The 17,337-nt window shown below is 40.1% G+C and overlaps 1 protein-coding gene across 4 annotated transcripts in view; it reads right to left on the bottom strand.

The window, feature by feature from the left end:
- Positions 1–17,337, bottom strand: part of TENM4 (teneurin transmembrane protein 4) — a 591,948-nt gene that overhangs the window by 77,900 nt on the left and 496,711 nt on the right. For all 4 annotated transcript variants that reach the window (XM_088068964.1, XM_088068961.1, XM_088068963.1 and 1 more), the window contains 2 exons: positions 15,138–15,354; positions 1,050–1,169 (listed from right to left, as the gene is read on the bottom strand). In XM_088068964.1, the coding sequence (XP_087925090.1) occupies positions 1,050–1,169; positions 15,138–15,354 (337 nt within the window). The remainder of the gene's footprint in view (positions 1–1,049; positions 1,170–15,137; positions 15,355–17,337) is intronic.

The following is a 17,337-nucleotide window of genomic DNA, read 5'->3' as shown; positions in this document are numbered from 1 at the left end:
ATGGTGTGAGTGTGACTGACAGAGTGGCTTCTGGATGCTTGGACAGGGAAGTTTCCTTAACTGGAAGCCTGTTCCAGTGTTTGAGCAACCTTTCAGTTAAGAAATGTTTCTTCGTAGCCAGTCTAAACCTCCCCTAGTGCAGTTTTGAACCATTCCCATGAGTCCTACCAATGGATACCAAGCAGATGAGCTCAGCACTTCTCTCTCCACATCCCCTCCTCTGGAAGCTGTAGGAAGCAATGAGGTCACCCTTCAAGTTTCCTTTTCTCTGAACTGGAGAAGCTCAGAGTCTTCAGATGATGCTCACAGGATATTCCTTCCAGTCCTGTTACCACTTTCTTGCCCTCCTCTGGACACACTAAGGGACCTGAACACTTTTCTTAAATTGTGGGGCCCAGGACTCTACACAGTATTCTGGGTCAGGCTACACCAACACTGGATACAGCAGGACAACCACCTTTTTGACTGTCTGGTCATGCTGTATTTGATACACCACAGGATGGGGTTTGCCCACTTGGCTGCCATGTCACACTGCTCTAACAGCTTCTGTTCAGCTGCTGCTGGCCAGCACCCCCAGATCCCTGTCTGCAGGGCTGCTCTCCAGCCACTCCTCTCCCAGTTTCTACTTGTGCCTGGTGTTACTCTGTTCCAAGTGCAGAAAATCCAGCATTTTGACATTTTAAAAATCATCCCATTCATCACAGACCAATGCTCCAACCTATCTAGATCCCTCTGGAAGGTCTCTTGTCCCTCAGAGCATCAAGAGCACCTCCCAGTTTGGTACCATCAGCATCTTGCTAATGATGCATTCAACTCCTGCATCTAGGCTGTTGATAAATACATTGAACAAGACTGGCCCTGGAATTGAACAGCAAGGAACAGCACTGGGGACCAGTCACCAGCCAGATGTAGCCCCAAAACAACCAATAATAATGCACCAACAAATTCAAAAGGCATCAATAATAAATGTGCTTTTGGAAGGAGTGTCTCTTTAGTGGTCATGGCAATAATGCTGACTGAACACTGTAAATCCCATGCAGACATCCTACCTGCCATCTTGTCTGCTGACTGTGTATCCAAACAGGGGATTGTTGACAAAGCTGATGTTCACTCCAACTAGAGGTGTCCCATCTGCTGTCATCACCTGGCCTCGAATCACACATGCATGTCTGCAGGAAGTAGAAAAACGATAAGAAATAATAAGTCTTTTTGACAAATGCAGTTTTTTCCTCTGTTGATATGGCTAGCAATTCCTATGGGTTAGAAAGCCAAGGCCTTTATGACCTGTAAAGCTGGAGGCCATTCAGTATGTTTTGATGGTGGGATGCTACCCTTGAAGGCTTTCTCAGGCATTATGTAAAAACTTTTGATACTCAAAATGAAGTTTAAAATTACCTACTATACAAAAGAAACTGCTGCAGCATATACTTAATGAAGTATAAACTTCTGTACAACTCACAACATCACACTGGAATTTCAGAATCATAGAATCCCCTGAGATGGAAGGGACTCATGAGGATCACTCAGCCCAGCTTCTGGCACCACATAGAACAGCCCTCAAATTGTACCACATTCCTAAAAGTGTTGTCCAAACACTTCTGCAACTCTGGCAGGCTTGGTGTGATGACACTCCCTCAGGAGCCTGTTCCAGTGCCCAACTACCCCTCAGAGTGAAGAACCTTTTCCTAACAGCCAGCAATGTCTTAACAGTATCACTGTAATTAAAAGCAAGGTGCACTTTAAAATAAAAGAGAACAGAAAATTACCATGCAGTACATGGACATATTTAAGGCACAAAAGCCGCTGAAGATCCTGACCAAGGCTTGGCAGTTCATTTCTTTCCCATTTGGGAAAACCATGACAGATAATTTGCCAGGTTCAGAAAGCCTCCTTACAATCTGCCTGGGGAGCTGAGCACACTAATAGGACAGGTTTTTTCTTCCCAAGTTTGGTAGATTGCACCATTTTATAGGCTACATCTATTCCAACTACTCTGTGATCTGTAATATGCTCTTTTATCTAAGGATTTCAAGAATCTTTACAGGATCTTTACAAACACTGATTAATACAGCCAGATTGGTATTTTACAGAGAGGAAATAAAACATGGAATGATTTTCAGTTGTCCAAGGTCAGTCAGAAAACCTGCAGTAAAGCCAAAGACAAATTTTCTCGGTTCTCATTCCAAAGTCTGTTTCCAGACTTCTAAGTCATTACTACATTGCTACCTTAGGAGCTTCCCATAAAGACAAAACATCACATGTCTTTGAGAGTGTCTGAACCCAATTTTTGGCTGAAGGTAACTATTTTTCTGAGCAGCAACAGCAAATTGTAGTGTCAGTGTGCTAACGTGACCCAATGAATAATTTTCCTAACTGCTGTCCTGATGGAGAGCAGAGATTGAAAGCCAATATTTCTCCAGGTGCAGAACCAGATCTCAGCTAGAGTAAATCATCCCAGCTGCACTTCAATGGAGTAATGGTGCTTTGCTGGTTCACTGAGGCAAAGGATGATTTCTGCAATGTTTTGGAAAGATGATTTCACAAACACAGATCATTAGGGAAAGAGCCAGTTATTTTCTTATAGTCTACCTAAAAATCTGAGATTGTATAATGCAAGGAGATAAAGTATAATTTCTATTTAATAAAGGCTGCACAATTTTTACATTCCACAGTACAAAAAACAGACCATTTGCCAGGGAGCCTTAAACTAAATTCCAGATTATCTAAATGGAGAGCTCCAATATTATCAAAAATTACCCTAGAGATGCCAAAATGTGTCTGCAATCTAGGATGTGACTATATTCATATATAATTTTGGAATAGGTCACAGGAAAATTAGACACTGGAACTGATTTTTATGTCACTGAGTTTTCTCTGACATATCATTACTGACTTCCCAGGAGTTATGTAGGAAAAAATTTGGACTAAGTTTGTAGCTAATAATCTTACAATCCTACAATGGCTTGGGCTGGAAGGGACATTAAAGATCACGTAGTTCCAATCTGCTTGCCTTCCACTACACTGGTTTACTCAGAGTGCCATCTAGCAGGCCTTTGAACATTTTCAGGGATAGGGCTAATGGGGGGAATAATATCCTTAATACCTCTATTACTTCTCCCATTAAGGGCTCTAACTCAGCTTTCTATATACAGCAACTGGAAAACAGTAATCCAATACAGTATTATGCACGTTACTCTCTAACACACAGGTAGTGCATAACTCAAAAGGATCATGATGCCATGGAGTATGCTTGGAAAAGTGTCAATGCTTGGAATAACCCCAATAAAGTCAACAGGTCACCATCTGCAGTGCAATTTTTGCGTAAAGTCAATGTGTCTGAGCACATCTCTGAGCCAACAGCAGAACCTAGTCTTTCTCTTCCCAGATTTTTCATGATCTGCTCTACTCTTCCCTATCTTCTTTTCCATCCTTCAGAGAGACCAGATGATGGGTTTGAAACTGACTTCTCTCAGTTTCTCATCAAATGGGCTGTACATTTTGTGGAAGACAAGGAATCACTGCAAACTGTTTCATGAATACTAAGACCTGAGTACAAAGGAATTGGTGTTCTGTACCACGTATTTAAGTAAACACTACAACTACTAATGTTTTAAAATAGTAAGAACAAGATCATACATTTCTGTGAACCCAAGAAGAACACTTCCAGCTGTTCTTTTTTCTTCCAAGAGGTCAAAGCAAGTAAAGGGAAAAAATAGATGGTGCAGGTGTATCTCCTGCTGCCCTACACACATGTCCAGGCAGTTTTAAAGCTTAAGTAACAGTGAAAGCAGATTGGCCTAGACCCTCAGCCCAGTAAATGGGGCATGTGCTTTATATCCACAAGCACCTGCTCCATTACATATCACTGACAACTATTTCCACAACAAGCACCAGCAGAAGGTGGACAAACAAAGAGCTTCCTCTCACCTTGGCAGCTGTTGCAAATGCATTTGACACCCCACCTTTGGACTTTTGGGACTCCCACCCTGGCTGATGCTTCCCAGCACTCATTCAACTCCATAGCACACCTATGTGCTCACGGACTTGGAGGCAGTCTCTTCTCAGAGAAGCAGCTCATCAGCAAACCCAGCTGCATGCCCCACCCTCCTGAGGATTATAACCATTGCTTCATTTCCATGATTTAAGGATAGATGTTATCACTTAGGGGGCATCATTCCCAACCCACAGTGATAAAAAGAAGCGGGAGCAAGATGCATGAATCTGAATCCATTTAAAAGAGGTAAAGATGGAAACTGGAGGAAAACTCAAGCCCAGACTATTCCTTGTGAGTCTTGAATCTTCTCCTTCCCTGGGTGATAAAATTTGCCCCAGTTGAATAAAACACAGTGCACTGGAAGCAGCTGGCTTCTCTAGTGTCAACATGCCCTTTCTGGAGGCAAGATTGAGTATCTACAATGCCCCAAGCCCCCCAGGAACCTGGTTAATGCTAATTTAGTCAGCTATTTCCTTCAGTTGACCTTGGTCTAAATGCAATTACCCTGCAAAGAAGTTAAGTGGTACTGCTAAGATGCTCAGCTCTGCTAGAAGGTCTCAAAATACATTTACATAAAATTATCTCTTATGTTAATAGAAGAGATTTATTCCATCAGTCCAGGCCTGCTAGTTCAGAGTGTTTTCTGCAGTTGAACAAAATTCAATTTCTTGTAGCCTGAGCCTCATCTTTTCATTAAATTATTAATAGATTCCACCTATTGCCTCTGGTTTTTGGTTTGTTTTTGTTCGCTTGTTTTGTTTCCTTCACTACTGTTACATGATGCTATATGTTCTTGTTTTACAAGGAAAAGCAGTCTCCATTTTTCCTTTTCTTTAATTAGACTTTTCCATTTTGATTTTTTTATTTGTCCATAAAAACTTGCTTGAAAGACCAAATAATTGTCAAAATGCTATTTACAATGCCAGATGGTGTATCAAAAAATTTTACACCCTTGCTTTGTGAAGTTATCCTTTATTCGCAAGAAAATTAAATTAAGTCTTTCTGGTAAGATCTGGGCCACAGCGGCAAAACAGACAGGGGTACACTGATGCCTTTATGTTCCTATTGCTCATAGACAAATAAAGTTTGACAGACTGTCAACAAAATTCAAGCAGACCAAACCAGCCTTAGAACAGAAGCTAGAAAAGTAAATTCCACAAAAGCCATTTTACCTCATGGGAGCACAATAAAGACTTGTCTTTAATACTAACTCTGATCCAGTGTCTCACAACCTAGACATTGGTCTTTCCAACACACTTTACTCACAGATGTTTTCTGGTGACACTGTGCTTGGCATTTGGAAATAAGGGAAAAATACTGCTTCTGTTAAGCATTTTTCACTGTAAGAAGAAAATTCCATGCATCCTAAATCCCACTTTTTCTGAAAGAAATGTATATTCTTTCCTTGACTGAGGATAGACGCCATGGGAAATCTCACTCCGATTAATTTTTGTTGCTTCTCAAAATACTTCCAACATACCTCACTGGACTTTCTTGTTTAAAGGTTTCAATGTGTGAAAATGGTTATCATGACTGCTTAGCCATCCTCAGCCAAGTTATTAATAATAAATATCTTAATTTAACATTATAAATCTCTTTGAACTTACCACTTCCATATTTTATCGGCATCTATAAATATACACACAAATATATAGGATTTATCCTTCTGCTCTGGATAAAACTTCAGCTCCATAAAACAGATAAAACAGAGCTCCATAGAACAAAAGTCCAGAAAGTTATAGTTCATTGGGAAGAATGTTATTAATGAAAAATAATCTCAACAGCCTTTCTGTGTGACACCAGTCATGTCAGCTGGTCTGTTTGTCTCTTTACTGCACCTGCAAAATAACAGTCCCCTCCTCACAGAGACATAAGAAGAATAATTGTAATCTGATAATCCCTTGCATAGGGATTTTTACATTCTCATGGCACTCATTTGTGATCTGCTCAGTGTGATAAGTGCCTAGAAGTACAAACGTGCTACAATCTCTTGTCTTTAGCCTTGGCTGTGGCCTTTCTGCTTGAGAGTAAGAGAGGATAAAGCAAAATGTACCTTGTCCATTTTGGGTTGAATGTACCTGTCTAATGTTAAACAACCTCAGGGCAGTCTTGTACCAGGATAGACAGAGCACTTGGTAGGATGCCAGGTAAAAGCTAAGGGCATCATGATCAAACACACAGACTCAGAGAAAATGCCTGAGCTGGCAGATGAAGGACAAAAGAAGAGGGAAGATCAGAACATAGAGACGTTCAAGTTCATTGCTTGTGGCAGCATTTCCCTCAAAAGCTGTCTGCAAAAGCAGCCCTGCCCACTTGCCTCTTAACTGTGGAGAAAAACCTCCTGACAGTCTTTCCTTGAACTGAGTCAATCTGTCTGGCTTTTTTAGTTCAGTTTAGTTGTAAGAAAAGCTCAAAGTCAAAACCTGTGTACTGTTCTTAGCTGCCATCTGAATTAAGGAATTAAGGTAAGGAAAAAGAATGTAAATGATCCTTCTGAAGGTCTCCTTGTTAAAAAGAAAAAAGGCAGACTTATATAGGAAATTAAAATTGAAGAGCAGTCATCCAGAAAGACACCCAGACCATCACGGACAACACAAGCAAGTTTCTGAAAGGGTTTGGCATATGTTGGGCAGCTGGGATACAATCCTACTGGATTCAGGAGGGCTGGATGCAATGGCACATGGAATAATGGTTCTAAACTAAAAGAGGATAGATTCACACCAGATTTAAGGAAGAAGCAGTTTATGATAAGGATGGCAAACCACTGGCATAGGCTGCATGGAGAGGTCATAGCTGCCCCATCCCAGGAAACATTCAAGGTCAAGTTGATGGGGCTTTGAGCAACCTGAAAGAAGATGTCCCTACTCATGGCAGGGGCTAGATGGCCTCTAAAGGTCCCTTTCACCCCAAAATATTCTATGATTCTAAATAACTGATTAGGCTCATCCAAGGAGTCTGCACTAAGGGAAGCACCAGAATGCCGGTGTCAATGTGACAGACGGACTGAATGCACTAACGTTTGACCATATCCCAAATGGGGACCTGCTTAGTGGCACTGGCAGACATGGCTTGTAAGAGATCCTGCCATTCTGCTTTATGAGCTGCTGATGGAACAGGGACCCTGGAGAAGGAGAATGGGTCACAAAGAACAAAGTTTTTAAGAGCTCTGAACAGAATCAGTAAAAAAAAGTAAATTCTAAGTTGTCTACAGCAAGAAACTGCACCTGCTCTGTTTGTTTAAACTACTCAGTGAAGATACTTGAAAGGTCTCATCTCTGAAGGATCAGGAGATGCTGATGATTATGTGGGCATGGTCCTTAGCTGTAAACCCTTTTGCAAGAAGCCTTCTACAGTATTTAGATATTCCATGAAAGACACAGTAAAGCCAAGTGAATGAAAAACTCCAGCGAAAACCCATTGCTTAAACTGTCTGAAGAAGGACAGGGGAAAAAGCCATATAATGCTCAGATACTTTTATAATGTGGTTAATGAAGTTGGTATTTGAAGTCAAAAAAGAAGTGCTTATTAATCAATATTTATAATAACTTCTCTAGATGCAGATTTTATTCTTACTGCCTCTTTAGATCTGTTCTAACTTGACAGTATCAAACCAGCAGTCTTCATCTGGTATTTGGTTTATATATATATATATAAGGACTTGGTTTTGTGACCAATTGTTTTTCAGGCTTCCCACTGTATGCACCTGACTCCATTCTGCTCAGTGAAGACATATAAACTGATGGTTCTTCATGAAAAAGATTATGGACAACATCTTTTTTCAGCAATGTTAGTGGCTGCCAGTTGTAGCTCCTCCAAAAGGAAAAGGAGGTATCTTTATTGCATGACAGCTTGGTAATAAAATGTAGTATCTTTTGAGGACCACCAACCACTTCTAGAAACTCTGTGATCATTGCTTTCACAAGAATTCCCTATTGGCTCCATTCCTGAAAGACTCAAGCCCTTACTGCTTTGAAAACTTCTCATAGGAATTGAACATTATTCACCTTCTTGATGTGTGTCCTTTCTCTTTATGACAGCACAATCTTCCCCTCTGATCTGCCAAGCAATCTGGCCACTCTTGGAAAGAGATGCCACTCCTGCCATCCAGAGCATCTTGTGTCTCTGCCTCATTGACTCACTATTTTTACCCTCAAGATTTCTCAGTTGAGCTATAATGGTAAGGTGGGAGGGTAAAGGATATGGGAAAGCTACTCAGCAGAGGATAAGATGTTGACGACGCCTGTGAAATTGTAAAACTGGCTCCAACTGTTTAAATTAAAGTATTTTAGAACAGAGTTTTATAGGAAATGCAACGCATAATAAAGTTGGACTGTGCTTTACTGCAAAGTTTCAGTGAAGAATCCTTTTACTCACAATGTGATTGACTAATGCTTTAGGAGCTGATGACTCTCTCCATTTTTCCAGTAAACCAAAGAAACACTCTCTTGCTTTGCATTAGATATCAAAGAAACAGAAATCACACTCATATTTTTTTAGGTCTGTACAATCCAAATCAAATGTCCTGTAGTACATAAGGTGCAAGATAATTTTTCCACCTAATACTGAATTATGCTTATTTCATGATTTTTCAGAAGTCATTTTATAGCCATTATTTCTATGAGAGATAAAGACTTTATGCTGCAATAACTTTCAGAGATTAATAGTATATTCATGTCAAGTCTTCACTAAAAATGTCTGCAAAACTTAGAAGTTCTGTATTATTACAGTATTTTACATCTGGTATTTATTTTGTAAGGTTTGGCCACATGTTCAGCTGTGCAGAACAACCGGAATAAATGGACTGCCTTTCATTGAATCTGAGGCACCACAAAAACAAAACTCAGCAGAAGAGGAAAAATACATTATTTCCAGGTTAATTACAGAATGATGTCTCTTTTGATTATCATAGGGAAAGTTCTTTAACTACACGTAAGCTGTCTGATAGATTTGAAACGATCAAAAGGAGTTAGGAAAAAAATGTCCAATAAAATATAAAAGATTTTATGTTTTGGATTATAAAACTACTTTTTCATATAGGAAGTTTTAACCAACTTAGCAAATAAATGTCACACTCACAGGACAGACTCTTCCTGTTAGGCAGCTTTTTTCAGAGAAAAGTAACTTAAGTACTGAATAAATATTAATCAAATATCTATGTGGAGATTCAAGAGAATGCATCAACACCTACTCCATAGTTTAGACTCCTAGATTTAAAAGCGTACATCAGTACCTCTGTAATCTGGGAGGTACTTAAATCTCAAGCCTTCAAAACTTGTAAGCATGAAAAAAGCTGAGCTGTTCTCTGCACACTCCAAGAGCTCCTTGGGACACAGGTATCACCTGAGACCTTTTACTTCCAGGTGCAGGATGGTGCAGTGTTTTTATCAGCAGCCTTGCTGGGCTCTGGAACCATGCCCAAATAACACTAGGAAGATCCTACTCCTTCCTTTGTGTTTGGTCATAAAAATAATGTTTTAAAATTATTTTTTAAAAAACTACAGTCCAGTTTCTCTAGTGATTGTACACAGGACTTACAAAATTACAGAATCATTAAGGTTGGACAAGACCTCGAAGATCATTGAGTACAATCAAATTCCTCACAGTTACAAAAGAGGAATATAATTCCATCATGGTTACACTATCTATGTTATGGAAAAGAACATAAACAGAGACAGGAGCTTTGCTTTCATGAAGTCCTGCAGGTACAAATTCCACAAAGTTTATGTAAGTAGCTGCATATATTGCATTAATTTACTATATGGGAATAATGTTATGCCAGAGGGAAAACATTGGAAAAAAAAATAAACCCTGTACATAGGAAAGGTAAACTTTAAATTTTAAATTTTCAAAGTATGCTTTGCTCTTAATCCCTCTTGAAGGGATTAATTATTAAAATAAAAAACAGTAAACTTTTAAAAATTCCTTGTTATTCTGTATTTCAAAAAGCTATGAGATTTGTACCTAACTAGGAGTTCAATTAAGTAGAAAGCACTGAAAGAAGAATGATGCCTTTGGAAGACAATAATGCTGGGAAGAAGAGGGTTTGAAGACTTGCTGTGTTAGCTTGATTTAAAATACGGAAAAACATGACCTTGCTTCCATCAACGTACGTACCATGCTGTGCCATGAGCGCTCACCCTCAGAACATTGGATGCAGTGCTATCTCTATGACATAGTTTTAAACAGATGCAGCATTCCAAGCTGTCCTAACCCATGGTGGTGCTGTGCTCCCTAAGCTCCCTCATTGCTTCTGAGTGTCTGCATTCAGTGGGTGGATCTGACCCACAGAATTTCCTGCTGCTGAAGGGAACTGCATCTGCCTGCAGCCATGGGCTGGACTAGTCAGTTCAGGAAAAATCATCAGGATAAAGCTACACCTGATAAGTTTTGGTTCTTTGACCTCTAACTTTGTTTTCAACTAAAGAAGTGTTTTTCATGTTGCTGTATAAAAGTTACACTTTTCTTGATGGAAAAATGCAGAAAAGACAGAGCACCTTGGTTTCCTTGAGAAGAAACCTCAGAAAGATCTGCTGGGGTGAACCACAGCCCGCCATGAATGGGACAAAATGTATGAAAAGAAAAGATGCTTTGAACATATTCATAGAATCAGAGAACAGTTTGTGTCGGAAGGGACATAAAAGATCATCCAGTACTAACCCCATTGCCATGGGAAGGGACACCTACCACAAGATCAGATTGCTCAGACCTAACCTGGAATACTTCTAGGGGTAGGGCAGACACAACTTCTCTGGGCAAATTCCCTCAAGGATACTAAGAAAACATAGCAATATTCTTCTAAATCATTTAGGACTGACCAGATGGACTATCAAAACATTCTGAAAAAACATTTTGATCCTGCCCTATTTTCTTAGCTCTTCTTTGCCCATGATCAATATTCACAGTTTTTGATGGGACTTAGGACCTATGCAATTTAACTCTTTGACAAAAAAAAAAAATAATTTATTTATTCACAGTAAAAGAGTGCACACAGGCATGTATAGCATACATGCCTCTCTTAGTTTCTAGCTGTGCTGTTTCCTCTCCACCTGGATCACTAAGGTACATTGTTCTGCCTGGCACACAGAGGGGACGCAGGCAGGAAGGACACGTGTTTACCGATACCTTGTCATTCAGTAGTGGCAAAGATTGTGCAAAGTTAATTCTCAACAGAATTTAAATCCTCAAAACTAACTTTTTGTAAGTAGACTACTGACCTGAGGGCAACCAGGGACTACTCCTGCAGCTAATAACAGATGCTGCTCTCTGATGTTTCATGTAACTCAGATGGTTATTTCTAGCTCCCCAAGTAATCAGAACAGGTTGATACTACTGGCAGCAAGTAAATATACAATCTGTCTCAAAAAAGGAGCGGTATAAAACACGCTACTTTAAAACTGACTGATTTCAAATTTTCATTAAGAAGTGCCAATTCTATACATGGTTTTCTGAGGCACTTTAACCTATGCCAACACTTACCATAAAAGACTGTGGATCAGGGCTTTAGCCTGCTCTTTGCCATTTTCTGACACTGTCCCTCAAAAGAGAACAAAAATATCAGGTGTCCTACTTTGTAGTCAACTTATTGACACCACAGCATCTTGTGCTACTCCTTATGGTGATGGACAACTAAGAACGGTTTTAAAACGACAAAGCAAACAGTAAGAGTAAATGGTTTCAAAATCAATACAAGAACGACCAAGTAGTAGAGGAGTACTTGTTATCTGTTCATCAAAATGATGTGAAAAGACATTCTGCACATTCAGAATTTAATTTAGCTACTTGCTTTATCATCATAAACACTCATTTCAATATGGGCAATGATTATTTTTTCTTCCCAAACATGAATAATATATAATTGCTGGTATTTGGGAAGAGACAAGGTCTTTGCCTTTATCCATCAGGGTAATTTATCATCGTCTTCCTTTTTCTTCTGCACTGGTGAGAGAGCTTGTCAGCTCAGCTTGTTCTTAAAAAGCCAGAGTGTAATTCAATAATAAATTCACTCAAAGGCTAGCTGTCATGAGACATTCATTTATTTGTATCCATTAGGTGATCTGCACTGCTGTTCTCTCTACAGAGTGGCTAAGCTGTGGTTCTGGAGCCCAGGAAATACACTGCAGAGATACTCAGTTACCTCCTTCAGACTGCTGCCACTTCTGCACAGGCCAGACAGGGATGCAAATATGCCTGGGTTCCCCCAGGGTGATAATAAGTCAGCCATGACCTAGTGAAGCCTGGAGGAGCAGGCTGTAGTTCCTGACCTGAATGATGAGTGTGCCTGTGCCACTGGTGCCCATGCAGGATACCAGACACACAGGACACAGAGATCCATGTCACCGCTGTATTGCCTGCTCATGGGGGACTTCTCACAGCAAATTATGCAAATCCAACTCCAACCCTACCCCTGAGGATGATGGCATTGGGACAGAAAGATATAGGAAGTTCCATGATCAGCAGTCTACAGTCCTGATCTACACCAAGGAGATGATTTCATTAATCATCCCAGTAGCAATGGAGAGGGTTGTCCTAAAGCAGGATGCTGGAGCCCTCCATAAGAATAACTCCCTCCTGTCAGACAAACTTTTAAGTCAGCAGCTGGAAGGAGTGATGAAAACAGTTCATCTTGCCCCAGTGGCTGCTGTAGTTTTTATAGAGACACTGAGCAGCTCCATGAATAACAGGGATATTATCATCTACCTGTTGTAAAAGCAACTGGTGGAGTTTCATTGACGATGCCACCGAAATAAAGGGCATATCCACACATGCAAATACAGGCAGTCCTGCCTGTCCAGACTAACTGGATCCCAGATGGTTCCAGACCATGCTTCCCCACACACCAGTCACTGACCAGTGCTGAAGCACTGCCATTTCCAGGGTGACCAGAGGAGCTGTTACAAGGCCCAGATTTCTGGGTGGTGAAACACATAATTGAAACTACAGAGAAGTCAATTAAGCAGAAAGCCCTTGCAATAGTTGAGTTTATCCAGATGTATAGGATCTTTAAGAACTAACAGGAATATATGATGTCTTAAAATCCCAAGAGTAGTGGCATTTTCAACAACCCAACACTCTCATAAACCTGGACCAGGTGCAGTCTCAGGGGAAAACATACCTTCTGTTGAGGTTCTTCAATGTGACTTGCAATCACTCTTGTGAATCAAGATACTTAACTTGAAAGATGCAATACAATCACAGCTTGAGATGACATATCTGTAGACCATATTTAGTGGCACACACCCTATGCTGATAATTTGAGAATGGAAACCTCATAAATCACTGCTATCTCTGTATAATTCTTCATCCTGACTTAAATAGAACAAGTTTTATTACTTCCACTGCATTTAATCAAAAGGAGTCATTAAGACCCTTCCTATTGATCTGAATCTTTGCATTCCCTCACTCCAGTAACCTACATACCAGACAAACATTTATGCTAGCAGGTGCTCGTTTTGAATTCTCAATCTTTCTTCAGCAGGACATCTACAGATGGTTAATAGGCCCTTCCTACATAGAGATTTATCATCAGACCTATGAAACACATGTAACTTCTGTAGGAATTTATATGACCCTAGATGACACATTCTTTCTGTTGGTCCACTACTTACACTCTCAGAAATAAATTCACTATGTAATAAGAAATTCCCACTATTTTCCCCCAGCTCTGTATGCTGCTGAATGCAAGCAGCCCTTAAAAGAGAAGCTGTAATTTCATTTTTTTATTGCACAAATATGAAGATTGCTATAGTTCATTAGTTGTATGGAAAGTTCACTAAACACAGATGTGTGTGTACCAAAACTCTCTGCCTGTCAGAAAGGATACATATGGACCTGATAACAGTCCTCTGTGGAAATGCTGAGGAATTGCTACCCTAAATATACCAGAAAAATGAAATTGTCAGCAGAAGCTATTTCATATTCTGAAGCCTGACTTCATAGCAACAAATCACAACAATTAGTCCAGAGTTCATTACTGTTCAGTATCCAGTACCTGTGATCTTCAGAATGCCAATGAATGACAATTTGCAAAATAATAAGTGTTTTGTAATAGTCAAAGTCACTGTTGTCATCTTTTATGGACCCTGAAGACCTTAGAAGCAAGAAGTATCAGGGAAAATATCACATCATGCCGATTTCCTGACACTGCTGTGATGATGACGTCAGCCTGGAGACTACCAAAAATGGTGATATATGGGAGCTGGTACTCAAGAGATGCTGGCAAGTGTCCCCTCATGAAAAGCGTTAGGTCAGATCTGAGAGGCCAGTTGAGATGTAAGTGCTATAATAAATACCCACAGAAACCTGAGGGTTGTATATTTTCAGTGCCAACCTATTAACTGCTGTGTGTGGGAAAGCTGAAAGTAAGCAGTTCATGACTGGGTGAAGCTCAACAGAGTTCAAACCTAAGTGCTGACAGCCACCTCCAGGATCAGGGTCACTACTTCTGAAAGGCAACATTCAGGGCAGACACTGAATGATCTAGGAACTTGACACCCCAGTTACCCTGCTACAAGAAATGATTTTCAGGGATGACCAGCCCTGGCAGACATGAATATACTTAAAAAAAATTGCTGAGAAGAAGTTCACAGAAGTGAACTGCTATTGTTTTGTTTCCCAGCTCCTGTTTCTTGATGATGATTGCAGTGATAAAACTGTTTTGAAACCAATCTATATTCTGATTGCTTATATTGCAAGTCACTCTTAACAGCCCTCCCTAGATGGTATGATTTTCCTCAGTTCTTTTGAGGTCTCTAATATTCACACCGTAGATTGCAAATAGCATTTTAGTTTCCTTCTCTTTTGTCTGTGTCAAAGGAAGATCTGTCAGTGCTCTTTAGGAGATACTTGTGCACAATGTCAGCCACTTCATCTAGAAGAGCTTAATGGATGCCTTTCATTCCTTGAAATAAGGAAAGTGAGAAAACATGCAACTGCTCCTATGTGTTGGGAGAGAAGCATCTTTCCTTACTGGCTGGCAGGAAATTGTAGGTGAGACAGCAAAACTACATCAACTACAAATTTCTTCAAGTATCTACTTCACTTAAACAATTTTCATTATTCTGCATCTTGCTGCCCTTCCACATCTTAAAATGTCCAAGTGGCTTATGTTTTACCACTTACTGAATCAACCCCAAAATTCACTTACCTGCCTTCAAAAGGATTGTCCCCTGGGATGACGTGAGTGCTGTCCTTGCCAATCAGGAACTTGATTCGATCATAGAAGGAATGCAAGCTCTGCTGAGAGACAGGGGCTTGTGTCTCCTGGATGATATCCAAGGGGTCCGGGGAGCCCAGGCACAGCGCATTAACGTGGCACAGTGGCTGCAAGCAGCAGTCGGGGTCCATGCAATCCACCAGGCCATCTACAGAAGGGTAAGGAACATTTTAGAGCAATGGAAACATGGAGTGCTGAAGACTTCAGGGTTCAAGAACATGGAAAGAAATGCGGATTTTCATCTGCATTGAGTAAGGCATGTTCACTTAAAGTCACAATAAAAGAACCTAAAATACACATTAATATGTAACAAAAATATGCAGTAGTATGTAATATGTGAAAACTCATCTATTAGATGAGGCCCTCAAAAAAGCATGTTTTAGATTGATTCTGGGATGCACCATTCCAGAACTCAGTCACTTGGATGACTCCAGAGCCCCCAAAAATTGTTGTGGGTTTTTTTTGCCAAAATACACATCTTCTGTACCCTGCCCCTGTTCCTTGTGAAAATCACAGACACTGCATCACACTAAAGTTACAAGGTTTGCTTTCAGCAGGACTAAATAGTGAATAAAGTCATGGTATCTACCACGGCTGCAGAGAGACCTATACATATAACCTGGTAAAATAGAGTAGAAAGTAAAGGAGATTTTTCTGGGAAGGTTTGAACTCTTTTGACCTTGGTCACATTGATTTGATACCAAGACAGAGTAACAGATGACCTCAAACTCTCTGGATATAAATCTTTGCACTTTCAGCACCATTAAATTAATAGTAACAACAATAATAGCAGTGGACGCACATGAAAAGACTTGCTGAGCACAATTCAGTAAAGTGAGGGCTTGCATATCTGTCAAGCCATCAAATGCACAGACAGTACCACTTCCCCCCACCACAGCCATAGCACCATCCCCCTATTTAATTTAGAGATGCCACTGCTCGTTGCAAGCAACACAGTGAAAAGCAGTGACAGGAAAAGAAATACCAAAAAAAGCTCAAAAGAGGCTTGATGAAGCATCACATTTAGCAATAAAAGTTGTTAACATGTAGTAGAGACAGATCTTTAAATCAGATAAGGGAACTGGATGTTTTTGTTCTGGGGTAATGGGATATGGAGCCCTTCACTTCCAACTCATCAGTTCAAGCAAGACAGTTTGACAGTGAATGAAAATTACTACCATGTGATGGCTGTTCACAGACCTATGTGAAATGAGTGGTTGGTCTCTGTGTAGCTGCTGGGAGCTTCATATATCACAGAAACCACCTTTACAGCAAGCATCCTACTAACGGCTCCCAGCAGAGAGGCAAGAAATGAACACACCTGGAGAGCAACACTGTCCTGAAAGGTAGTGCCCTCCTGAAGTGGGATGAAATCTTCAGTTTTCAGGATAATGGATTTTTTATCTCAAAGAAACAGTAAATCAAAACATGACATTTTGTTGTTATTACTGTTTGTGAGCTTCAGTTTTGTCCTAGTTTTACCAGTATGAATTAGAAGTCCTTTCACTAATGTTATTTGCTTTACTTGGTATTTACTGCAATATAAATAGGGTGAAATCTGATCTTTTACTGTTCTAGTACTTAAGATTGCTAGCACATCATGGACTTGGATTCTGTTGAGTTATACCTATTCCCATCTTAGAATAGTTTAGTGTTTAAAATATCACTGGCATCATCATTTCATGTGGTTACTCACACACAGAAATCTCAACAAGCTGGTCAGGGTTCCCAGAGCTTTGAGTGTCCAAGCAGGTCAAAGACAATGAGTCCCTGCTCCGTGTACACACACACACACACTGACACACACTGGGTCATTTCCACAAGTGCTCTGCACTTGCCATTAATGGTAATGGGAGCACTGTTAGGCCAGCAAAAGTGCTTTGGAAAATCCCATCTGTTACCCTTATCTCTGTCTGTCCTAACATCTCTACATATTTATAACTCCTTACAAAATTGCCACAAAAAATTTTTGTCTTGTACACTAAACCTACCCATTGGCCTTTTCTCTTGATAACTAGTGATAATGGAAAAGAACTAATTAGAGTTTCTTTGCCCATTAAAAAAAAATTATTTGCTGCAGATGATTAGATAAGTAGGAATCTGGAAGGTTAAATCTCAGATGGAATTTGAG

The sequence above is a fragment of the Pseudopodoces humilis genome, chromosome 2, assembly GCF_049639895.1.
Source record: "Pseudopodoces humilis isolate 2021_Gansu_Grassland_sample_001 chromosome 2, ASM4963989v1, whole genome shotgun sequence".
Classification (NCBI taxonomy): Eukaryota; Metazoa; Chordata; class Aves; order Passeriformes; family Paridae; genus Pseudopodoces; species Pseudopodoces humilis.
Note: the sequence above shows the minus strand (reverse complement) of the source record. Positions and strands in the feature narration are given on the sequence as shown.